This window comes from Eleutherodactylus coqui, chromosome 1 (genome assembly GCF_035609145.1).
Source record: "Eleutherodactylus coqui strain aEleCoq1 chromosome 1, aEleCoq1.hap1, whole genome shotgun sequence".
Classification (NCBI taxonomy): Eukaryota; Metazoa; Chordata; class Amphibia; order Anura; family Eleutherodactylidae; genus Eleutherodactylus; species Eleutherodactylus coqui.
Window position 1 is genome coordinate 438,004,249 of NC_089837.1, and position 26,270 is coordinate 438,030,518.

A 26,270-nucleotide genomic window follows, 5' to 3' on the forward strand; every position below is an offset into this window, starting at 1 on the left:
GTGGCATCCGCATGTCCCTGTCGTTCTCTCTCTTCATCTGTACTGCAGATGGTCTGCACAGTTCGCCGTCGGACATGTGCATGACAGATTGTTTTTTAAACTCCTGCTTTTCCCGTATTATCGCCTAGCGATGACTTTTTTGCAATGTCACCTGCGGAAGGACCGCGGGTCGGGCGGCTTCCATTGATTTCAATGGAAGCAGTCCACACGGAATCTGCTCGAAAAGAGAGCATGCTGCGATTTTTCCTGCCATTGGTTTCCGCTTGTGTGCAGGAAGAATCACTTTTCCATGGCACGCTATAGATGGTATTTGCTGCGGAACCCAAAGGCGGATGCCTGTCCAAGATTCTGCAATGCAAATCCACCCATATACAGGCGGTCTACAACTGGTCTAGAACACTGTTTAAGAGCCAAAAAAGGCCTTGTATAATACTGAAAGGGTTATACTGGGCTTTTATGGCTCTTAGTGTTATACACTAGTGTTCAGGAGTAGTATTGAGTGATCAGAACCAGTAGAACCCGGTTTTTGGGTAAAAGTTTGCTGAAAAACACCTTTAGCAAAGTTCGATCCGGAACAGGGCTTAACTGGTTCTGTTTGCTCAACAATACTCATAAATGCATGTTGGGACAATCTTTTTGCTATTGTGATATAGTCATAGCCTTCATTCTAGAGAAAGTCTGACGCACAGCACTACAATCGTCAGTGGACTTACAAGACCATGGTGGTAGTTCCGTAAAGCATTTGATTCATCCTGATTATAAACACCTTCAATGTAATCCTATGGGTCTAGATGGTTACAGACTACAAACTACTGTATGTATGTAGTCTGATCAGCGCTCATGTGTTATTTCCTGTGTATAGGTACATATAAGAGCAGCACATGATCTTGGAAACACATAGGAGATGTATGCACTAAATGTTAAAGGGGTTGTCCAGTTAGTGGACAACATGCCTCTTTAGTGCACCCTTTGTGCTTAAAAAAAAAAGTGGATCAAGCGTCACAGCCCTATAGTCGTCCCAGTGTTTGACAGATGTTGCCAGAATCCTGTGGCCATTGCAGCCTATCAAGAGGCTACAGCATCCTCGCTTGTTCTCCTGGCATCATTGCTCATATCTTGACTGCCATGATGCCAGGAGTTTGGAACCGTGACAAGCCCTCCGACTGGCTGGGACCATGGTGGGCTGCAGCACTAGAAGCAGGGAACAGACAAGTACTGCTCCTCTTACTTTAGCACATGGAGCACTAAAGGGGACATGGTGTCCGGTAACTGAAAACCCCCTTTACGATATTTTCAATCAAGACTGAATATATCTGATCAGTGAGGATCCAACTGATGGGATCGCCACATGTTGCAGGAAGGGGTGCCAGGTTCTCTGTTCCCAAACATTTATAGCATGCCCACACAACAGGCTACAACGGTCTATCGTATAAAAGCTTTTAAGCTGGGCTCACACATTGCGGTTTAATCATGATTTTGGAAAAAATGCACCGCGAGACCCCAGCCTTACTATGTGTATGCATTTAAAGTGAGTGTCACAAGACAAGAGCCTTTAACCCCTTAATGTTGTAGGACGTACAGTTACATCCTGCACGTTCAGGTCATGTGTGAAGGGAGATCGTGGGTTGTCTCGATCCATGCAACACGGGAGCAGGCTGGTTCTTAGAGATGGCAACAGCTCCGATAAACCGCACAGCTCATTGGAGCTGGTAACCCTTTAAATGCAGACGTTCATTCTGACACTTGAAAATGGTGTGCTGTGCTGTCAGCTTGCTCACTTCATATATCTCATGATCCACTGCTTGCTCAAGCGGTTTCACCTGCCCCCGGTCCTGGGCTTTAAACAGAGAATTTCATGCAGGAAAAAGTGTAATCCACGCTTGCTTGCAGAATAAAATTTGTAATCTTCCTTTATTTAGACATATTTAAAATTGCCAGGTGTACACATCTCTAAACCAGACGTGTATCGGCTGCACAGAGCCTTCGTCAGTGGTAGCGTCTGGTTTAGAGATGTGTATACCTGCCAATTTTAAATATGTCTAAATAAAGGAAGATTACAAATTTTATTCTGCAACCAAGCGTGGATGACACTTTTTCCTGCATGGAATTCTCTGTTGTTCATTCTGACAGCGACATTTAAATCCCCTGGGTGATGTTCCGGGGTCACGTACACCCCACCACCCTCCCCCCCTGCGATGAGATGGCGGGTTGTCGTGCAGGTGTCATGGCAGCCAGGGGCATGGCTTGATAGAATGCCTTTCAGATCACGGTATAATATAATGCTATGGCATTACCTTATACTGCAGGAGCGATCAAAGCATCGCAAGTTCTTGTCCCCTCTGGGGACTAATAAAAAAATATAAAAATTATTTTTAAGTTTTAATTATAAAAAAACAAAAAACACCTTTGCCATATTATAAGATATAATAAGAATCTAAATAATAAAACAAAAATATATATTTGTTATTGCTGCATTCGTAAAAGTCGATCAAAATAATGAGTTATTGACCCCGCTCTGTGAACGTCATCAGAAAAAAAAATTAAAGAACGCCAAAATTGGGCTTTTTGGTCCCCCCGTCTCCAAGAATAAATCTAATAAAACAAATTTTAAAAAGTTATGACTGTCAGAAGATGGTGACAGAAAATAATTTAAAAAAATAAATAAATATCGCGTAGCCTGAGACATTAGGCAGTAGGACGCTTTTCCTGCAGGCTCCCGCTATACCCCAGCTTTACACACTACAAATGGCATCGACCAGCGACAGCAGTGAAAAATGGGGCGCACTAAACGGCCAGGAGCTGCTCGTTAATTGCTCCTCTGTGGGGCGACGTCGTTAGGCTATACGGAGTGGTGTGTAGGTCCTCCTTGGTCCTCACTCCCGAGATAGAACGTGGGAACATGGACAGGAGCGCTATCTCTCAAGCCAAGAAGGTACTCCTGATACATTTTATTATGGCTATACGTCATATTATCCCCCTTCACTGGAAACACAGGGGAGCGTTAACGAGGGCCATGTGGGCAGAGGCACTAGATTTTATCAGGTACATGAAAGAGATCAGGAGCTCCGACTCGGTGGTGGACCACGGAATCGACAACTTCTCCAACACTTGGACAGTGTGGATAGATTATAGGAGCTCCGTGGCGTTCTCTAAATGGCTCACTGATGGTTCAACATAGGAGTTGACACAGTGCACTCCAATGACACGGGTGGACAATGTCCTACTTTAATTTAATATGCGTGGGGCCGGGGCAGAGAGTACCGATTCCTACCTTACCCCCCCCCCCCCCTCCTTTTTTCTTCTTCTTTCTCGCCTAAGTTTCAACTCATTCTTTCCCTCTTCCTCCCTTGCTACCTCTTTCTCTCTTTCTTTCACCTCCTTTTCCCTTTCGTTCTTGAATTGTACCTGATATTTGTTAAAAAGAGTTAAGTGATATGCGACAGGTGGGCTCATATACATACATATGTACTCGCCTCTTCTTTCTACCCCTTTGACAGTTTCGTCGCGGGGTTTACGTCTTAAACTATCTTTGAGGCCTCACAACCTATGGCTGGCAGGGCCCTTAGTTGGTCCTCCAGAGTGGTACAGGCCCGCAGATCGCATAGCACACGTTCGTGTTAATTAAAATTTGTTCTGTCATATAAGTCAGAATCTAATTATTGAACTGCCAGGGTTATAACTAGATAATGGTCTGTATCTAGATCAGTATCTCCATTGCTATACACAAAAGTCTCATTTCTCTCCTCCTCTGGTATATTAACCCTTTCCAATCCACTGTCTGATGTCTTAAGACATTACGATTTAAGGCTGTACAGCTCCGATGTTGGATGACATCCGTCGGGGTTCTCTTACTGTATATTGCCAGCCTCTGTACTGTCGGAGCCTATCCAACCTGTCACCTCATGCAGTACTGTCTTTAGCCAGCAGATAGCGCTTTTGTATAACGGCAGGAAAAGAGTAAGTCCCCTAGGAAAACCAAATTGGATTGGAAAGGATAAATAGACCATAACCTACTCTATGCTACTTTACAATGTAGTGCATCTCTTTGTAACCTTGATAAGTGGGTCACGTTCAGTTATTGTATGTGATTTGTAAAAGAAAACCTCAATAAATACATTTTGAAAGAAAAAAATTAAATATCTTTGTAAAAACATAAAAGGTGTCCAGAAAAAACAAAATAAAAAACAAAAAACTATAAATTTGATATGGTAGTAATCGTACTGACGCATAGAATAAAGTTATCAGGTCATTTTTCGTGCAGTGTGTATGCTGTAGAAACAGGACACACTCAAAGATGGCGGAATTTCATTTCTTTTTCCATTTCACTGCACTTAAAATTTCTTTAAAGTTTTTCAGTACATTTTATAGTACCATTGGAAAATACAAGCCTTCAAACAGCTACGTCGATGGATAAATAAAAGTTATTAATTTTTTTTAAAGGGGCGGGGAGGAAAAAACGAAAATTGAAAAAAAAAAAAGGGCTGTGTCCTTAAGGGGTTTAAAAGAGGAGTTTCAACGATGGCATAACAAAGCTAAAGTGTTGATAGCTTTTTGAAATGGCAACTAAAATGCCACGTGCCCTATAACTGGCATCTTACCACACAGTGTGCCCTCTCTGCCAGTCACAAGCATCAAGGAGGCTGGATATTATAGGGATCACAATGGATTAAGCAAACGGTTGCAGCCTCCTAAAGTTACGGAAGGTGGAAAGGTCGTTAGTAATGTCACTTATGTGTTTGATTACCGTGTACGTAGGTGCCAAGTTACAGTTTGTCAATGTAGCAGAGAGAAGATTAGGTTTTGGCACAACTCAGCATAATAATGTTCCCAGGGATTTCCAAGCAAAGCTACTGAATTACCTAAAGTCACTGATAGTTATGCACAAATAGGAAAAAACAGAATGATAAATTCAACCCTGCGACATCAGTAACTTTTTATTTTTTTTTTTTTCCGTGGAGCCCAAAATGCACAGATGGATAAAGATCTAAGAATGACAGGGAGGCAGAGAGATGAAACGCTTACCGATCAAATGGATTTCTCATGAAGCACTGTTTCCACACCATGGAGGCAACCGCCCGGGACATCAAGTAGGAGTAGTATTTGGCACCATAACCGGCTAGATGACTAAATCTCAGTTGCCAGGCCTGTGTCAAAACAAACAGATGCTATCACATATAAGCAGTGGATATAAGGAGCAGCGTCTCTGTGTACGGCGGAAGGAAAAGTGGAGCCAACAGTTTGTCATGATTCATAATAAATGGGGTGAGGTTCAATACCAGCAGCGGCCTGTAGACAAAGGTGGTGCTGTTTCTGGAGCAAAAATTACAAGTTATTTCTTAGGGCTATTTTAAAAAGGGTGACCTGTTTAACCTGCAGCTGGCATGTTAAATACCGATCTTAGTAATCCTAAATCCTCACATACAAGTGTAGTAATACATGACCCCATCCAGCTGCTCCCTAATGACATGGTTATGACATCTACGGTCCTGCTGTCCCTGTGTGTACAGAGGAGGACCTGCACCCCGTAAAGGTAGGCAAGTGATCTCCAGTGTTATCAGGGCAGGGAGAGGGAAGACTGTGCAGCCGCAGCATGATGATCAATCAGCGCACTGCTGGATCACTAAGGCAGCGGTCAGGGGTCTCTGGATCTATCAGACCCCCCTGCCTCTGAGCGATAAGGCACAGACGCTTTTCAGCAAGATTTTCTCTTGCTGAAAACTGAGTCTTATATTTAGAAAAATACAGTATATATTGGATGTGTGGGGAGTTTGTATAGAGCTAGCGTGTGAGCCAGCTATCATTCGCTGCAGCAACTGGGATTGGAGGGGAACTAAAAACTAAAACTATTTATCAAGGGATTTATCAATGTCATGAGGCACTTAAATTCATATTAAAATGTCTACAAGATGTTTAGCAGCAGTTAGGGCTCATGTCCACGGGCAAAATGAGATTTAAAATCCGCAGCGGATCTCCCGCGCGCGGATCCGCACCCCATAGGGATGCATTGACCACCCGCGGGTAGATAAATACCCGCGGATCGTCAATAAAAGTGATTTAAAAAAAAAAATGGAGCATGAAAAAATCTGGACCATGCTCCATTTTCATGCGGGTCTCCCGCGGGGACAGCTCCCGCGGGCTTCTATTGAAGCCTATGGAAGCCGTCCGGATCCGCGGGAGACCTAAAATAGGAATTTAAAGCATTTACTCACCCGCAGCGGGCCGCGAAGCTCTGCTCTTCCTCACGGCCGCATCTCCCTTGCTTCGGCTCGGCGGATGTGCCCGGCGCATGCGCGCGGCACCGGCGATGTGCCGCCGGCGTCAGGAATTCATCCGCCGGCCGAAAATGAAGATCCGGCCGTGAGGAAGAGCAGAGCTTCGCCGCCCGCTACGGAAAGGTAAATGCTTTTAAATTGCTATTTTCAGCACTCATGTCCGCGGGGCAGGAGGGACCCGCTGCAGATTCTACATGTAGAATCTGCAGCGGATCTGATTTTCCCCGTGGACATGAGGCCTTAATGGCTGGCATGACAGAGAGCTGTAAGTCATGCCGCGCTCACCTCCAGAAGAACCCGCTACAGGTCCTCTGGTCTTTTTAGAGGACTGAGCGTAAAGTTTTTAGAGCAACACAAGTTTGGACACAGCTGAACTATTCCAACTCCTCTCCAGTGTCTATAAAGTGTCACTGCCTCATGACGTGTCCTTCAGGGGGCCATAGACCTTTGGTTCTTGTTAACAGATGCTGCCAATTTTGACCCTTGTTTTCTCTAGACATACTCCTACATGGTGCCACAAGTATTTGGCTTTATCTTACAAGCATGTGACTTCACTACAGCCAACCACTGGCCTCAGTGATCTTGCGCCGTACTTGCTGGCATCATTGCTAAGGCACTGGTCAAGTGGGCGTAAGGCACACCACCGCTGCAGGAAAATCAACAATGAACAGCAGGGCCAACTATTTCTATGGGATTTACTACCTTAAAGGGGTTGTCCCGCGCCGAAACGGGGTTTTTTTTTTTTCAACCCCCCCCCCCCCCCCCCCCCGTTCGGCGCGAGACAACCCCGATGCAGGGACCTAAAGAAAGCTTACCGGAGCGCTTACCTTAATCCCCGCGCTCCGGTGACTTCTATACTTACCGTGAAGATGGCCGCCGGGATCATCTTCCTCCGTGGACCGCAGCTCTTCTGTGCGGTCCATTGCCGATTCCAGCCTCCTGATTGGCTGGAATCGGCACGTGACGGGGCGGAGCTACACGGAGCCCCATAGAGAACAGGAGAAGACCCGGACTGCGCAAGCGCGGCTAATTTGGCCATCGGAGGGCGAAAATTAGTCGGCACCATGGAGACGAGGACGCCAGCAACGGAGCAGGTAAGTATAAAACTTTTTATAACTTCTGTATGGCTCATAATTAATGCACAATGTACATTACAAAGTGCATTAATATGGCCATACAGAAGTGTATAGACCCACTTGCTGCCGCGGGACAACCCCTTTAAGCTTAATGCTTTTTAACCCCTTCCTGACATCTGACATGTATCCACAAGGAGCACCCACGACACTGGCCTCTTACCCAACCAGGCAGAAACCTGCTGAACACGGGTAAGACAAAAATCCATCTGTACATGGTTATCTTTTCCTTCTGGAGAAGACTAGTTTGGCTTGACGTCCCAGGTATGTTACAAGGCCTGTTACATGGTTGGATATTAACTTCTAGGGAAGCCACATTCCAATAAGTGGTGCTGCAGAGGCATTGTATCACCTCTAATTTGCATACCAAGTTTCCCAGAGGAGCACTGCACAGCCTATAAGTCTCCACAAGAAGGAACAGCTCCCAACTAAGCTATATAGCCATGTTAATGAAAACCGCAGGGAAGACAGCTGGAAGCCAACAAAGATATTCTATTAAAGGCTGATCTTACTGCATTACATACTAACTCTTTTCCAGAAATAGTGCCACCCTTGTCCGTGGGTTAGGAGTAGTATTACAACTCACTTTAATGGGGCTGACTTGCAATTCCAGAAACGACCCATGAACAAATGTGTCACTGTTTATGGAAATACAAAGCAGGTACTTTGTATGATGTGGTTTCATGGCAACGGGGCGTGAAAGTAAACACTAAGGTGTCCCGTAAGAACGTTAATGTTTAGGCTGGTGAAGGATGTGGACTTGTTCTGTACAAACTGGGACACTAGGAACAAAAACTGAATGCCAAAGGCGAATTACACAGTCAGGATGTGTCTGTTAGCTGAAGGTTACATTACTGCTAGTACTGACTAACGACGGCATCATTCTATGCAACACCAGGCAGATGTAACGAGTCGAGGAAGGGGATTAAGATGTTTCAGCTATTTAATAAGCACATTTGCTTGGGGCTTGATACCCGCCATGTGCAGATCATGTTGCTGCGTGTTCTCAGTAGCTGCAGCTAATCACAATGTAAAATATGATGTCAATCTAGGATGATTACTGTCAGGAGAAATGCCACTGTTTAACCTCTAGGAGCTACGGCTTAATTGACCAAAAACAACCACTCCCCCCCCAAAAAAACAAAAAACTTCTGGTTTTGTCATTGTAACGGACATAAAAACTTTTAAAGGGGGTTTCTCATTCAAGACATTTATCCACTGGAAAGGGAATAAATATGTGATCACTGGGGTCCGACCACTGGGTTCTCGAGTGATTCCGAGACTGGTGTGCCTCATGTATATGAAGCATGCGTGACCACCGCTTCATTCCCTTCAACAGGATGGAGGATTGCTGGGCACATCGATCTCTATCCCATATAGGTAAATGAAGCTATGTTGAATGCGCATCACTGGTCCGTTCACACAGGAAATTCTAAAATGCCAACCTTGAGATCATTGGGATTCCCAGACGTCAGAACCCCAGTGATCAGACATTAATCCCTTACCCTGTGCATAAGAAAGCCTTAAGGCCCTTTTACATGGACCAACAGTCTTTTAAAGGACCGCACGAGTGCTGACGTCACCGCTAAGATAGACTTGCAGCTTTTTGCTCAGTGCTTCACCTCCTATGGGAAGCGCTGAACAAGAAGCATGTACATGGAATGACAAGTTTTGTTTTGCATTTATCCATGCCTGAAAGCGCTGCGGAATAAGTTGGCGCTATACAAATAAAGATTATTATATTATTACAAGCCAGCGAGCCAACAAGGTTTTTTAAGCTGTCTGAAAAGTCAGCCCAAACAACCGCAGACGACAAGTGAGTGTTTTGCATTTACACTGATAGATTATCCCTGAAATTCATTTGTTTGAATGATAATTGTTATGTGTAAATGGGCCTTTACTAACTTTATAATGATAGTCACTGTTTTCTACTCCTATGCAACTCCCTTAAAGGGGTTGTCCCGCGCCGAAACGTTTTTTTTTTTTTTCAATAGCCCCCCCGTTCGGCGCGAGACAAACCCGATGCAGGGATAAAAAAAAAACCCGGGTAGTACTTACCCGAATCCCCGCGCTCCGGTGACTTCTTACTTACCTTGTGAAGATGGCCGCCGGGATCTTCACCCTCGGTGGACCGCAGGTCTTCTGTGCGGTCCATTGCCGATTCCAGCCTCCTGATTGGCTGGAATCGGCACACGTGACGGGGCGGAGCTACGAGGAACCGCTCTCTGGCACGAGCGGCCCCATTCAGAAGACAGAAGACAGGACTGCGCAAGTGCATCTAATCGGGCGATTAGACGCTGAAGATTAGACGGCACCATGGAGACGGGGACGCCAGCAACGGAGCAGGTAAGTGAATAACTTCTGTATGGCTCATAATTAATGCACAATGTACATTACAAAGTGCATTAATATGGCCATACAGAAGTGTATACCCCAACTTGCTTTCGCGGGACAACCCCTTTAAGTATGGAAGAAAGTATGGATTGTCCTATGGTGGAACCTTGTCTTGCATAACACAGAAGTAAGGGATAACCCACTATGTACACGCAAGATCCAAAGAGCTGGGTGAATACACATGAGGTGGCGATGCCCAAAACTGAGCACATATCGGATGGATGTACACTAATTAATCAATATCATATACAAAGTTAATCTGGATCTTTCCCCACTGGTATGCATACCTCGGTTACGTGAGTGATCTACCGATAGAAGAGCAAGAGCAAATAGCGGTGGCGAGGTTACTCTATATGGCAAGGAAACTGATAGCCCAACATTGGTTGGATGAAATGCCCCCACAGTGGGAGAATTTACAACTGAAAGTTGATTGCCTTTTAACCTGGGAAAAAAGGGATATATCTCAAAAGAAACGCTGGCCACAAATATGACAAGGAAGGGGGAAAATGACTGAGTACACCTGGAGTGGCAAACCAGAGATTAATTGTTAACTAGATTCTAGTGATGTCCCAGCCTAGGAACAAGAGTTGGGGGATCTGCTATGGGTGGTAGTGGAGGTGCAAGCTTAATAATATGGTAAATCTGTTATATGGATCACTTGTCCTTCTGTACTTGATGGAACTCTACAGGTTGACTATGGAAGAAGGGATTAAACAAAACATCAAGGAAAAAGACTCTTCATCTAAGGACATTATGTATAGACTGAAATAACTTTCATCTAATAAGTTTGGAAAAAATGTCAAAACTCAATAAAAATTATTGAATTATTAAAAAAAAAAAAAAGACAGAAACTACACCAAATGCATCCCACTGGTGCACACTGAATGATAAATCTGGTGGACACTTGCTAGAAATGTTCGTTTTCTCTTCTTCACGTCACTGTATGGGTGGCCAAACTAATGGCACATATTAATAAATCTGGCACTTTTTTCACTCCTTTTAGCTGCACCACTTTTTTTTAATAGATAGTTTTCAAAACTGCCTAGTAAGGTGTAAAAAAAATGCCCAATAAACTTTTTGCCACATTTTGCTTAGTAAACCTCTCACCACTGTGTTATACTTGGTGCACAGCCTGAATGGGCATTGCATAAGTTCTACCTGTAATGTTCTTTACAGATGTAGCAAAATGTAACCCAACATTAATAACTTGCTGCATGCAACAAGTTTTCTTACCACAACAAAAGCCAATGAAAAGCTATTGAAAAGGCAAAAAAAGTTCTGTGCTACAGTTTAACACATTAAGTGTCAAATTAAACTTTGCTACATCTGTAAATCCCACGTGTCATGCACTGGCTACCGCCTTTATTTCCCCATTCAGAATGTATTATTCTAGTGCTGCCGAATATAAGAGCAGTCACGCTCTATCACTTGGCAGGATAAACTATTCTGTCGTCACCATGTTATACCCGACACCCTCCGGTCAAATCCGTTCTCCTTAAAGTCATTCAATTTTCCATTCACAGCATAATTATTTTTATTACATATCCCAAGGGCGTTTTTATAAGTAGCTGAAAAGTTACATCTCAGTCTGTGCCTGATACTAGTCTTGTCAATTACTGCATCTGTACAAGGCAGCATCTCATACAGAGCGGGGATCGTGGATACCTGGCCAGCGGCATTATAGAAGCACTCCAAGCAGTCTATGATTCTGCTGGTCAGCAATTACCGGTCCCTATTCTTACGGACAGTAAAACGCACTCCCTTTCTGAAAGGTTTAGTTTCCTAACCTAGTAATTAACCCTTTGCAATCCAATTTTGGATTCAGGGTTTCCTAGGGGGCTTTCTCTTTCTGCAATTATACAATGGCGCCATCTGCTGGCTAGAGCCAGTACTGCAGTATGGGACATGCTGGAGAGGCTCCCGACAACAGAGCGGCCAGTAATCTATAGTAAGAATACCCTGCCGGACGTCTTCCGACATCAGAGCTGTACAGGCTTCAATCAGAATGTCTTTAGACGTCAGACAGTGGATTGGAAAGGGTAAAGCCCCACTGATCACATACTGACGGTGCATCCTACAGTGTTATAGTCCATGTACACATTGAAGGTATACAGTCTCCACAAAAATATATATGCATGCTGACATAGGGTGCCTGCACACGGGCGGAATTTCTGCGAGCCCCGCACAGAAATAGAGCATGCCGCGATTTGTTTGCCACGCGATATTTCACGCGGCCAAATAGTGGCCGTCTGCATAGGATTGCGTTTGTTAACGCCACCCTATGCAGGCTTCCAGCGGCAGAAATCCCGCCACGGAATTTCCGCTCGTGTGCAGGCGGCCTTAGGTGCCATACGCAGGTCTCCCGCGCATGAAAATCTGCTAGCGTAGTCCGGAACGCTCGTGTGCAGGCGGCCACTTAGTGGAGGGAAAAAAAAAAATCTATCTACCGACCGTCTGGTAGAACATTGGACCTTCTTTGGCTTTCAAAATCGCAGCAATTCGTTGTGGTGTAAACTTCACTAGGTGTTGGAATTCTTTGGCAAGAATATTGGCCCATGCGGAATTGGCCGTCTGCTGTTAAAGCCCATCTATGCTAAGGAATAATAAGTTGTGCATTTGGCCAAGTTAGTTGGAGCACCAGGGTTACAATTGTTCTGTTGAACAGGTGGTGCACAGTCAACTTCCCCCAATGTCCTCCTATGACCCCATTTCATGCTAAATAATTTACATGCACAGGATCCTCCTATTGATGGAGGTTTTCCTCAATCACATCATTCTTTATATTCTCTACACTGACAACCTTCTGGGGTTTTCTCAAATATGAAATCCTGGCCCGGCTAGTCTAGCACTGATGACCATGGCCTCGTTGGAAGTCGCTCAGAACGCTGGATTTTCCCATTCTGATGTGGATTCACATGGATACTAATCCATATTGGTTGTATGCTGCAGAGATTTGGTATACAGCAGGCACCTGGATATGCTATGTTCATGTCACATTACGTGACCCCTTTTGGAAAAGTTCCTGGAGCATAGACCAGAAGCATCCATAGCACTCCATTCACCCAGTGGCCAGTATCCTCTTGGCCTCTAAGGCGTTGGTGTAATTGGGAGATTTTGTTTTCTTTAATACCATTAACATAGCTCAAGTCAACAAAATGATACGGATCCGCTAAATCATCAGCGGCAAAAGTCTGAGGACGAGCGGATTCTCATGCAAATAAATTGGATGTGGGATGGATACAGCTGTCACTTACTTATGGAGCATCGGCAGCTCTTCTTACAAGCTTCAAGAAGCTGTGGATGACCAGATAAGTGGTCCTTTGGGGTTGTACCACTAAAAACATTTAACCGCTTATTCACAGAATAGGTAATAAATGCCTGATTCACTGGGTGTTAAGCCGATTACTAGAACAGGGGTCTCAAGCCCCTCGTTCCTCCTCATAACTGCAGTGAGGCGTTTGCATGTAGCGGTGGTCACACATGTGCGTTCGGTACCGTTCTAAGTAATATCTACGGGGCTGATGGAAACAGTTGACACATTCGGTCACCGCTTCCATTTAAACTACTCCCCACTGCAGTTGTGCTGTGAGGGGCTTAGGACCCCCATTCTAATGATTAGTGGGGCATGCAGCAATCAGACATTTATCCCCCTATCCCGTGGATGATATATAAATGTTTTTGTGGGACAACCAAGTTTTTTAAAACTCTTCTTTCCTTGCTAGTTAGGAGAAAACCTCGCGGTCCGCAATCTCAGAAACCCTCTGCCAAATAATTTGTCTCTTAGCTGGAAAATGTGTTTGGCTTGGAACACTAAAATAAACCGAGTGAGAGGCCATTTTCATACTGTTAACAGAGCGCAAGAGAAGATTAAAGGTCCCGGGCGCAGCACTTGACTATTTGCATGAAGCTGTCACGGATACGTATAGAACGGCGCGTAATGTAAATATTTAGGAGGTATTTACTCAGGGGAAGTGGTGAGGAATTTAGCATCCGATTAACCACTTAGAGGGTTGGAGACATAATCCAGGTGCTATTGCCATTATTCATACTTCATACTATTGTGACTTGTGGAGGGATCTACTAAAAGCAAGCACTTCATCAAATCCATTAGACAAAGACCCACACGTCATAACAAACAGGGTGACGTGTGCTGGAACTGGAGGCGCATTAAACAAACAGAGGTATTAGCTGCTGTAGAAAGTGTCAAGTTTACACATCACACAGTACATGGAGAGATGCAGCACCATTGGCACTTGTTTTTTTCCCCTAAGTTGACCACCAGCTTAGTTCTGCAGGGGCTAAATAACCGCGTACCCTCGAGGATGACCCTGCAGGATGACCTTTGAGTTTGGCTCTGTACACCCCTGTAATTATGGCATTAGGACAGTAAAGGCCCACGATTATAGCTCAAAATTCACTCAAAAGCCATCGTTTGAGCGATAATTGTTGTGTCTGAGTGAGCTGCCATCATGTACTGTTCGTGCACTATTCGTTCATCGCTAGAAATCAACGATGACTCTTATCAGCGCCGCATGCTGATTTTCTCAGCGGACTGCACTGATAGTATTCTTTCAGCCGGTATCCCGCTGGCACTTCTCAGCGGGATACCCGCTGAAAGCTCAGAGAACAAAGGAGCTGTCGGAGCTCCTGCTGTTTCTCAGAGCCATCAGCTCAGCGGGACACTGTGATAACTCCGAGAACAAAGCAGCTCTTTGCATATACAAAACAGCTGCTTTGTTCTCCGAGTTATCAGTGGTGTCTCGCTCTGCCTACATTTATCTCTTTAGGTAGCTAATTAGCTACTTAGAGTTATGCAAAGATGATTGCTCAAAACTGTCACTCAAACTGTCATTTGAGCGATCATCTTTCAGTCTAAATGCACCTTAACACATTAGGCCGAATCACCCTTAAATCTGCATAAGTGGATTCTCAGTAGAGTAAGGCCGGGCACTAGTATAGCCTCCCAGTATTCTCTGATATATCTGCTAGAGATAGAGATATTATATACACATCTTCAATCTGTGTGGCAGTGTGGGCGCAATAGATCAAGCGATCTGCTCATGCGCATTCACTTTATTTAACATTTTATGCCCTGTACTGCCGATATAGCACTGTTTTTTGAAGACATATCTACTGATGCTTACTACGCCTGCGCCATTTGGGATTCTTGCCACATGCATGTATAAGCTTGCCTTTTGACAATTACTATTTTAGTCCATGTGCCATCAAACTTTTCTTGCGCATGTGCCTTTATCTCTCCTCACGCCTGCGCTGCATAAATCACTCTTGCACACGCGCTCTTATGAACTTCCTCTCTCGTGTTCTGCGCTGCGTTGCTAAATGAGGGATGCCTGCACTGTTATATTGAGCTAAAATTAATTTATTCTGCGTACATAGGAACAACTTGTGACATTCATTCTACTCTCTGAGGAAGCTACCATGATAGAGACATGCACTTCATTTCATTTGGATCATATTTATGGCTATTTGGCATTATTATTGCTCTCTGTGGATTTATTTCCATGCTTATTATGGAGATTGCTTCATTTATAAATCAGATCAGAGCAAGCGCAAAAGAGATACAGCGAGCGAGCTTTTAACACATGTATTACATACATTTGTAGCATTTTTTTCAGTTTCATCTTTACTAAATAAAATGTATGCGGTATCAATTATGATTTTATTGTGAGACACTTCTGCTCTTTTTGGCTATATATTAAATTTAAAAGCCTCTGATCAAAAATGTTTTCACTCACTGATTGCAAGCAGAGAGCTTGTAGTTCATTATGCAATGGTGCACAAAGTGTACTAGAAAGTGGTATAACTTATTTAAAAAATCAATATGCTGTCTTTATATACAGCCTCTGTTATTTGGATCAAGTCCCAGGACTGCATACTCACTGTATGAGGTATATATGGCAACCCATAGACTGATTCCTGGGTTTTCCTTAAAATGTCTGTGGTTGAGCCCGCTAGGGGATGTTCTCCATGGTAAATTTGATCCAGGATAGAGTAACAGACCTGGAATAGAAAAGGCAAGCATGAACTCCTTAGAATAAGCTCAGCAGTGTCTATCCCATGGGCTATAAGTTAGTACTAAGTAAATCGGCACAAATCCTGTACATTCGTATAGGTGGAGCATAAGCCCATCGTACAGAGGATTGCACACACTCACCTGAAGCTGCATATCTGAAGCCGCACCAACTTTTTTGGACTCACAGAGACGAGATACCATAGTCTTAGACAAAGGCTACAATGGGAAAGAAATTATAAACAATAAGTACCAAGATAATGTTATAAGTGGAAAAACTAGTAGCATATTGTATCCCACACCGATTCTGTATGGTCCTCTCATAGCATGCAACAGGACTGTAACACAATCAGTCTGTAAGATCTTCTAGAATCTCATGAAGGTACGTATGATGTTAAATACTCTTGCATAAAAAAGACAAAGTATTGTAGAGGTGGTACCTTTATTGGCTGACCAGAAAAATGATATATGCAAGCTTTACAGGCCTACTAGACCTCTTCATCAGGCCTGACGAAGAAGCCTAGTGTCTCGAAGGCTTGTACATCACCGGCAAGTCAGACAGGCTGCGCCTGAAATTGCCAGCTATACAGGGGTCGAAGCAATCTGCTTCTGCCCTGTATCCTGGGTGTTTTGCTGGTGATAGCGGGCATCCAAAACAAGTAATAGGTCGGGGTCCCCAGCTGTGAACACCAGCCAATCATCTACTAATGACCTGTCCTGAGGTTAGGTCATCAAACAAATGCCTGGAAAACCCCCTTTATATTGGAACATTACAGAAAAAAAAAATTAAAAATGCATTGAAACCCTTTCTGTGTAATGGTTACTAAAATTCACACCCACCAAAAATATAAACAAGTGACAAGAAAGTCTCCCAGGTCTAAACTGTGGTCATTAGGTCAAAGGGTGTTCCACTACTGGGTCAGCATTTCATGACAAGTATATGGTGACAATGACGTTACCCTCTCTTCTATCCTGTAGCAAACCTAAAATTCACAATATTTCAGAGCTGGACTGCTGAAATTGTAGTTTTGCAACAGCTGGAAAGCAGCAGATTTAAGAACGCTGATCAACAGCATTACACTTACAACAGAGCATTATACAACGGTGTGTGTACGGTAGCTGTAGCCATATGTAAAAGAAATAACTATACTAAAAGACAATGTCACGGAGGTCACCTGTCCGGTCTGGAAGTGTCTTGCAAATTGGTTGACGACCCTGAAATCACTTGCAAAGTACTCCATGAGAATAGAAGGGACTTCTGAAAAGTCTGTAGCACATCTGGTACCTAGAAGAAAAAAAAAAAAATCAAACAAAAAAGTGGAAGACAGATTTAATAGGGACCAATGTCAACGAGCTATCAACTGAAGATGATTCAGGGTATTTCTGATAACATGCCCCGGTGGGTTATTCTTCACCACTAGCGGTATTTGAAAAGCCTGATGGTGAAGAATGGAACACCTGGCCATATTGCATTCACTTTGGATTCTACCCCTTTCAGGGTGAACTTGTGATGGGAGGCAGAAGGGGTTGCTAACCTCAACCTTGGGTACTACTAGCTTCTTTTCCACCAGTTCTTGCAACTTTTTGATGGCTAAAATACATCAGCACCCAAATACATTATCAACATCTGTTCTATCCTGTGCAGTGAAAGAAAAAGGCCCTTAACAGACCCATTATAAGACAGCTGGGAAGGGGGAAAGGAGAGGATTATAACTGATCATGTGAAATCACAGTACTATACAATGAATGGCCACTTTATTAGCCACAAGCACCTACTAGTGCTGCGGACCTCCTTTGGCCTTAAAACAAAAGCAATTCATTGTGGCATCCATCCACACATACCAGAGGACCCAAGCAAACATTCCCCACACCATTACTCCACCTCCACCAGCCTGAACTGTCACATGACAAGAAGGGGTCATCGATTCATGCTGCTTGCTCCAAAATCTGACCTCCCATCGATACGGTGCAACAGAAATATGGGTTCATCTGACCAAGTAGGTTTTCCACCGCTCAGTGATACAATTTCCATACTCTTGTCCACTGGAGACTGTTGGTCTTAGACAATAAGAGTGCTGGAACTGGTTGTCTACTGTTATAGCCCATCTGTGCTAAGGAAGGGCAAGTTGTCCGCTCGGGCACATTAGTTGAAGCACCAGTGTTGTATTCGACTGCAATAATGGCTGTGCATCGCCTGTTCGTCATTGATTTTTGACAGGATCCTCTTTCGCTGGAGTTAGGAATTAATTTTTCCCTTAAATGGGGAAAATTGGTTTCTGCCCCATGGTTTGTTCTTTTTTTTGCCTTCCTCTGGATCAATATTGGGGGGGGGGGGTAAATAGGCTGAACCGGATGAACGTGTGTCTTTTTTCGGCCTTACATACTATGTTACTATGATCACACCATTTTTGGTATACTGCCCACACCATTGCAGGAGAAAACCCCACAAGGTTGGCAGTGTATGAAATCCTGGCCCGGCTAGTCTAGTACCAGTGACCAGGACTTATTGATGGTGACATAATGGTTTAGAAAACTCGCAAAAACATACATGACTCAAAAACTTCACAATCTCCCATCACATATGTAACAACTGACTGCTGTGGTGACAAAGGCCACACAACCCCCGTAACGTAAAGTGTGACTGAGGCTTCACTACACGGACTCACTTCTTGCAGGTCGTCTTTAAGATGCCTGAAAGACACTGAATTAAGGATTTCTAAAACCTTAAAATGGAAAAAATGATATTTCTCAGTGTAATAAAGGAAAATAAAGAAACAGCCGTCACAAGTTCAGTGGGATTTGGTAAAAGCAGAAAACCTAATAATATTTGCACAGCTGGAAGGAGGTAGAGTCACACAGCTGTTCACACCCTTCACAAGCACTAGTGGGGCACTGCAAAACTGGCCCGACATGAAAAGCTAAAACGGTCATTGTGTTATATGGCAGCCTCCACCATCCCACTTGTGTAAACGGAGCATCATCTATGTACTGGAAGTGTACGGTGCGCTCACATCTGTGCAGCGCTACCACTTACAACAGGCTACATTGCATCGGATCTGTAGAACACAAGCTGGAAGCAATCTTGTGTCTTGGAATTGGATCTGTAGTACGACAAATACCAGCAGCCCTAGAAGGATCTCAGTGACTTCAAAGGGGGCACCAGGGGCTTTTGGCATACTGACAGTAAGAATAGCACTGCAGTCCTTCCACTAAATATAAGAAATAGAAGGTTTCGAGTGAAGCCTCAGAGATTAAGGTGAACAGAGCCCAACGCCACTCAGAATGGGTAAAACCTTCCCCTGTCTATTTTGGGTCTTGAAGAGACTCTATCATCTGCTTTTCGCACCAAAAGTGAAGCTAGGTGACTTGCTGAGTTGGAGGATGTAAGGGTTATACATCCCCCATCATTCCCCCAGTGGCAGCGCTGGAAAGTGTCACTACTTGTGCCACTCAATGCATTCAGCGATGGCTTCCAATGCCGACTCCCGGGGAACAATAGGGAAGGCAAGTATAAGACTTACATCTCCGGCCTCAGCGTTTCACCTACTTTTAGCCCATAAGTTTAGTTTATAGGGCTAAAGGTAGGCGACAGCTTCCCTTTAAGGAGCAAGCACGTTTCAAGAGCCATAACGCTTTTATACATCTAATCAACAGATAGACGGGGGCTTAGTTTTACAGCACGAAATTGTATTTTTCAGTGGAACATTTTGGAGTATGAAAGGGGTTTCCTACACAAACACTAATGATCAACTACTATTAGTGACCTACTCTGAGAATAGTTTATCAGCTGGGATCAGCTGCTCGGGAAGCCTGCTGCCAGCACCACAACAGGGATATGGAGAGGAAGATCACTGCAACCCTTGTGTAGTGGCCGACACTTGTAATTACAGGCGCAGCAGCAATTACTACACAGGGGTCAGAGCCATCTAAATCCGCTCTGAAGACGTGTGCCCCCGAGCTATGAACCCCCTTATGACCACCATCATGAGGATAGGTCATGATTAGTATTTCAGTGGAAAAACTTTATTTTTTTCATCTTTTTGTGGGTGAATGCAAAAATGCAGTGACTCCTCCAATTTCTGGGGGGCTTTATTTCCCCGCGCTTTCATTTTGCTTCAGCAGTATAAGAAATGAAAATTCTGCTGCTATTGGTTGCTATGGGCCACAAAACACAGATTTTCTTCTAGATGGCCTTCATAAGAGTGTGGTGCACTTTTCCATGGCCTACCCTGTGTTAAAGAAAAACAAATTATAGGGAAAGTGCAAAAAGAAAAATTCCACCATTACATCTTCTGGGTGGCAGTGATCTCTTGATCATTGAAAAGCAAACTATTAGGCCATACCTAGTAGGCAGATGCTTAGTTCACCAGGCTGCCTTGGTAGCCCATTAGGATATCCTCTGACAAACATCTTAGATGCCATGCTCATTGTTAAAAGCTTCGATTCCAGCTCTTATATCAGGAGTCTGGCTGTCAGTCATGACCAGGCTCCGGCTGTGATTGCCAAAGAGTCACTGATTCAGCATCCATTGGGTCTATATGCTGTATGAGACCCATTCAGGATACGTAAAATGAAGAATCTTGCCAGGACTAACCGCTGGGACCTTTACCAATTCAAGTCCCACCAATATGTGTAGCGCACCAAGCAGGTGTTGTTAATAGGTTGTAAGCCTGCATGGTGCGCTTTGGTCTGGCACCCTTTGTATGCCTATAAGTATAAGGCTAAGCAGCCATCCCCCAAGTATTTGGTAGGTGGGCAAGTGGTTGTTCTTCAGCATTGCTCCTCTTTATAGCAATTTGCCTGTCTGCATTCTGTTGGGAAGTGACATTTGTACCTCCCCTTGTGTATCTTTTTATCAGTATATCGGCAAATATGGTCGCTGACAGTGATCTATGACCCACACCAATCCCTAGTATGGGGGTGCAATCAGCCCCCAAATGAATGGAGCAGAGTTCAAGCACTTGGCAATCTCCAGCATTCTCACCTGCATGACCTCCACTCCATTCATTTGAAGACCAACCGGACCCACAGTCTTGGGACTGGGGGTCCGACCACTTGGACCCCCACTGGTCAGCTAGTTATCCCTTATCCCGTAAATAAGGAATAGCTTCCTAAAACTGGAACACCCCTTTCAAGGTTCTTCCCCGCACGGCAGCACATCCAGGTACCTGCAGCACCACAATGCATGGAAAGCATAAAAAAGGAGCCAGCGGTAAATCCATGCTGTGCCCCTTAAGACTCAGAGTTGATGGGACCCCACCCATCATAAAGCAATATCCTAGTGATATAAGCCCCCACTTCATAAGCTAGTAATAACCCTTTAGAGGTCACTTTCAAGCACATCTGCAATGAACAGATGGTCCGCCTCTACATGCATCTATGCTGTATCAGCATAAAAGGCGATTCTCCTTCTCATTCATACCCAGTAAGTTCTTCTCATGTGACAGAGCATCTGCCTCAAAGAGGACGCCAAGCAGACAATCTCCGTGACCCGTTGGCCCTTATACACAGTGCGTGATGACAACACACAATACAAATATGCGGAGTAAGAGGCATTATGAGAAAGTGGAGCGGATACAGCGTTGGATCGCTCAGAGTTTACCAAAAACAATCCAACTTTGAGACAGTTATCCAAATACTTACATTGTTATAAGCAGATAAGGAGTCCCAACGCTGAACAACCCTACAGTTAAGGCGTGTTCACATCAGCATTCTTTTTCCATTGTTCGGCTTCACCCCTTCAGATCCAAATAGCACCAAAATGGAACCCACCGACTATAATGGGAGACATTGGGCTGCAGTCCAGCATTTTCCCAGATGACATAGCGCTGCATGCAGTGCTCTTTCGTCCAGGATTTTTGCGGTAATCAGTGACGGAGGCTCTGAATGGATCCTCCGATGCAGATGTGATTTAGCCTTCATCGTTAGAGATGAGCGAGCATGCTCGGTTAAGGCAATTACTCGAGCGAGCATAGCTTTTTTCGAGTAACTGCCTATTCGTCCGAAAAGATTCGGGGGCGGCAGGGAGAGAGATCATGTAGGAGTGCAGATTGCCCTTACCAGTCACATGTTGGTAGCGTGTCCTCCCCAGCATAGAATGCATAGCATGCCCCATTTCGTGGAACAGATTCTCCATCATACCGGGGGTTAGCAGCGTTGGGGCGCTCTTTGTGCACTGTGGGAAATTCAACATTAGGACTACCACAGGTAGCTGATATTCTCCGTCTTCTTTAAGCCTCCCGCCACGTATCGTGAAGTGACAGTCCTGTTGTAGATGCACAGAACAAGCCATAGTTACATAACACCGCTGCGGTCTCTGACATCAATAGTGAACGAAAAAGCTGGCAGAGGTAGACTGAAGTAAAAGCCCGAAAATCACTTACTTTAACCGTAGCCTGATAAGTATGGGTTACACGAACAGTTCGGATTCTGCATGCAGAATGCCCGCAGCGGATTCCGGCAGCGAGCCTGGCGGGTGACCCTGTGTAATTGTATTGTGCATGACCACGGAGGATCACAGGCGGTCATGCGTCATACAGGTTTTTGGTTTGTATTACCCATGCTGTCGCTTAGCAATTATGTGGGTACCCGCAGCCCATATGCAATGTTATTTGTGTATGGCCTGCCGGTCACATGCCTCCATTGACCTTGATGGAGGGCATCTGCGCAGATTCCATGGTAAAATAGAGCATGCTGCGTGTTTTCTTCAATTCATGGAAAACGCAATTAGTTGCCCGTTCAGATGAATGGCCGTCCCATAAAACAAAGCCAGCACAAAATCCATCAGTATGGGACACAGGGGAGACCTGAGTGGGGAACCCCACTGTATGTCATTCATATGCCCTAATAAGGTATAAGAATAGGGGTTGTGTTCCTGTCAAAACCCCTTTAAATGTATGAGCACTGTACCTGGCAGCAGCGGTATCTGGCTGCAATAAATGCCAAGAGAAATGGACATAAAAGGTGACCAAGATCGAAGACCTAGTTGCATCGGCAGATATGCTAGTTGGCGTAGTGAGTGACTTGTATCCAGCCCTGTGCTAGTGTATGCCATTAATGTTTGATTTTTAGCTGATATCAATACCTAAAACTAAAGGAGTGGGTGCCAGGGGTGCTAGGACTGTGCTGCTTCCGCAACAGGCAGTAACTATGTTGCATTTTCTATACAGTTCCAAATTGCTATGCCTTACCAACAGCTTTCTAGTTATGGAGATTGGCAGGACCCCTATCAATCAGACATTGATGACATATCCACTGAGGTCTATAAGAAGAGGTTTTGTCTGGTTTTCTCATAACTTACCTGAGGAGGTTTTTCTGCACGATGAAAAAAGTCACAATAAATATACCCCAAAAGGCCTTCACTTTCATGTACAACGGCCTAGGAGGAAGGAAATGGAGAAAAATAAGACCTATTAAAAGAATTTTGGGGGGTTTTATGCTGGAAAACAATACTTCAAATAAAACACAGTCTTGAAAGACTTTCTACCGCCACAGACTGCTGCTTCCCCACCGCCAGTCTCCCAGGAAGTGACTTCATATTACATGACTCTCAGGGCCAATGACAGCTCGGCTCTGTGAACACAATATTACAGGGCTGTGCCAGGTCCAGCTGCCATGTGACACCTCAATGGACAGGATCTCGATATGAAAAACTAAGGGGAGGATTGCAGTAGGCCACAACAGGGGAGTGTGTCTTGAAGGAAACCCGTTTATACAGGCAGATAGATCGTTGGCTCGTTCAAATGAGAAATCGTTTAGTCTTTCACATTCGCTGTGTAAGTGAAGGACTGAACAAGCGCTGTTTAAACTGAACGAGCCGACAATGATTTTTTATGCCTGCATGAAACGGATGAGTGAAAAGCCAACGATTATCGTTCATCCTTGACTGCATTTACATTGAACGATTGGTTTTTAAACAATAATTGTTCCATCTAAAAGCACCCCAAGCTGCATAGGGCTGCAGACAAAGTAGGGTGACAGACATGCAAATCTCTTAGTTGTAAAGGCTGGTTTAGACACAACGATTATCGCTCAGAAAATCGTTTGAGCGATTAATCGTTGTGTTCTTTTTACAGTGCAAGGTGATCGCTCAAACGTTGAGCGATCACCTTGCGTTCCGAGCAGAGAATGCAGAAGACAAGCGAGGTGGCCCGCTTGTTTTCTGCATCCAGCTGTTCCCCGCTCTGAGCTCCCCAGCTGTATACAGCCGAGCGCTCCTAGCGGAGGAAGCAGAAGACAAATGGGGTGGCCCGCTTGTCTTCTGCATCCAGCTGTGCTCTGCTTAGAGTGTCTGGCTGTTATACAGCCGAGTGCTCCAAGTGGGGTATAAAGAACACAGCTGGACCGCTCTGCTTTTTATACCCAGCCTGTCATCAGGGAGCTGGATACAGCTGAAAAAAAATAGATGGCTTTGAGCGCTTTTTGAGCAGAAATTGTTGTGTCTAAATCAGCCTCAACTCCCCAGTGCCAGACTGGAAGGGTCTAATGAAGCTCATGCATATTCATATACTCAATCAGAAGGGCAGGGGAAGCGTGCAAAATTAATATACATGAGCTTCGCTGGACTCGCCTCTCTTCTGGTGGTCGAGAATTTCAAAAAGTATGGATTGCAAAACCATTAAACCGATCAGTATAAGTAACAGCCTATAGAAATCAGCATCGGACGCCCAGGCAGATTCCCTTTAGCGTAGATTTAAAAAATTTTAAGCAAAGTAAAGGGGGTTTTCCAAAATGCAGCAACTACTACATTCCCCAAGGTCAACAGAAGCCATGTAAACACCGGATTTAAAGGACCACCTTCTATAAAATCCATACACAATAATAAGCTGGTTGAAAAGTTTGTAACTATTTCATTATTTAACTTTTTCCACACAAATGAATTACCAGTTTTCGGACGTCCTCTGACCACACCTCTCCCTTCTCTGGCTGCTCGGAATACAGAGAAATACCAAGAAGTTGGTTGAAAAGTGAATTTAATCCTTCCATGCAGGCACCAAGCGAGAAGAATGGCGAGTACAAACTGGGCTCTATGTTATACCTAAGGGAGACACAAAAATGTTACTAGAAGCTCAAAACAGAAGCATGCCAAATAATAACCAACAGTAATGTTAAAGAGAACAATGACATTGTCCAGTGACTGCCAATGCCATGCAGATGGTGTCTGTAAAAGTTAGAAGAAACTTATATAGCCTGCACATTTGGGCAGACAAGCTATATAGAGCTGCCGTGGCCTCCATAGCTCAAAGAGCACCCACCCATAGAGGCTGCAAACACAGAGCGCATCCATAGACAACCTGCAAATAAAATATGAGCCCTTTGGAATGACTTGGCTTACTGCATTGAATACTAATAAAACGTGGTCTGATTATTCTAGATCATAATGATAGATAAACAGTAGAGATGAGCGAGTATACTCGCTAAGGCACATTACTCGGGCGAGTAGTGCCTTAGCCGAGTATCTCCCCGCTCGTCTCTAAAGATTCGGCTGCCGGCGGGGAGCAGCAGGGGAGAGCGGAGGAACAGAGGGGAGATCTCTCTCTCCCCCCCGCAACTCACCTGTCACCGGCCCCCGAATCTTGAGACGAGCGGGGAGATACTCGGCTAAGGCACTACTCGCTCGAGTAATGTGCCTTAGCGAGTATACTCGCTCATCTCTAATGAACAGTCTAACTAATCTAATAACACATAGTTCTGAATTACATGCCTTTTATTTAGCACACTGGCTAAATACCAACAATGCAGGGAAAAAAGTAAGTGAACACTGCATTAATGACTTCTCCAAGAGCTAATTGGCAAAAGGAGTTTTATTTAAGGAGATGAGAAAAGGGGTTGTCCAGGTGTGATAAGGCTTTTTAAACTTGCATCCAAATCTGTTAAAATAAAAAAGAACTTGTATTTGTCCCCCCACGATCCAGCTCTGTAGACCTGCGGTCCTCAAAGTCTTTGTTTATGAATGGCTACCAGCTGACCACTGTGGCCACGTGCTGTTCTCCTGGCATCACCGCTCAGATACTAGGAGCCAAAATACCAGGAAAATGGCACGTGACCGGTGTAGCCTCTGATTAACTGCAGTGGTTAGGTGGTAGCCATTCCTGAACAAAGACCACAGACCTAGAAGCGGGACAACTCCTTCAACCCCATGGAGCTGCTATGGCATAACCTTGAAAGAGCTTTGCACGCAAAGCATTCCAGAAATATTGATGACCTGAAAACACATTTGCAGAGAGGAATAGTTCAAAATTCGTCAAAAACTTTGTGCAAATCTTATTAAAGGAAACATTTGGTGGGGGAGATTGCTGCTAAAGTGTGATCTACAGGTCATTAAATTCAAGTATTGAATTTCTTGTTTCCTTGCACTGTGGATTTTAACGGAATGTGCTCAATAAGTGACATGAATGATACAATCGAGGTGTTAGCTTCTGTTTGTCAGTAACTGTGACT

The 26,270-nt window shown here is 44.4% G+C and overlaps 1 protein-coding gene across 1 annotated transcript in view; it reads right to left on the reverse strand.

Annotated features, from left to right (window-relative positions):
* MIPEP (mitochondrial intermediate peptidase) overlaps positions 1-26,270 on the reverse strand; it is a 75,858-nt gene that overhangs the window by 23,565 nt on the left and 26,023 nt on the right. The window contains exons 11-17 of the mRNA XM_066582271.1: positions 24,714-24,867; positions 23,131-23,208; positions 21,891-22,095; positions 17,006-17,115; positions 15,975-16,049; positions 15,701-15,820; positions 5,023-5,144 (exon numbers count right to left, since the gene is read on the reverse strand). Coding sequence (XP_066438368.1) covers positions 5,023-5,144; positions 15,701-15,820; positions 15,975-16,049; positions 17,006-17,115; positions 21,891-22,095; positions 23,131-23,208; positions 24,714-24,867 — 864 coding nt within the window. The remainder of the gene's footprint in view (positions 1-5,022; positions 5,145-15,700; positions 15,821-15,974; positions 16,050-17,005; positions 17,116-21,890; positions 22,096-23,130; positions 23,209-24,713; positions 24,868-26,270) is intronic.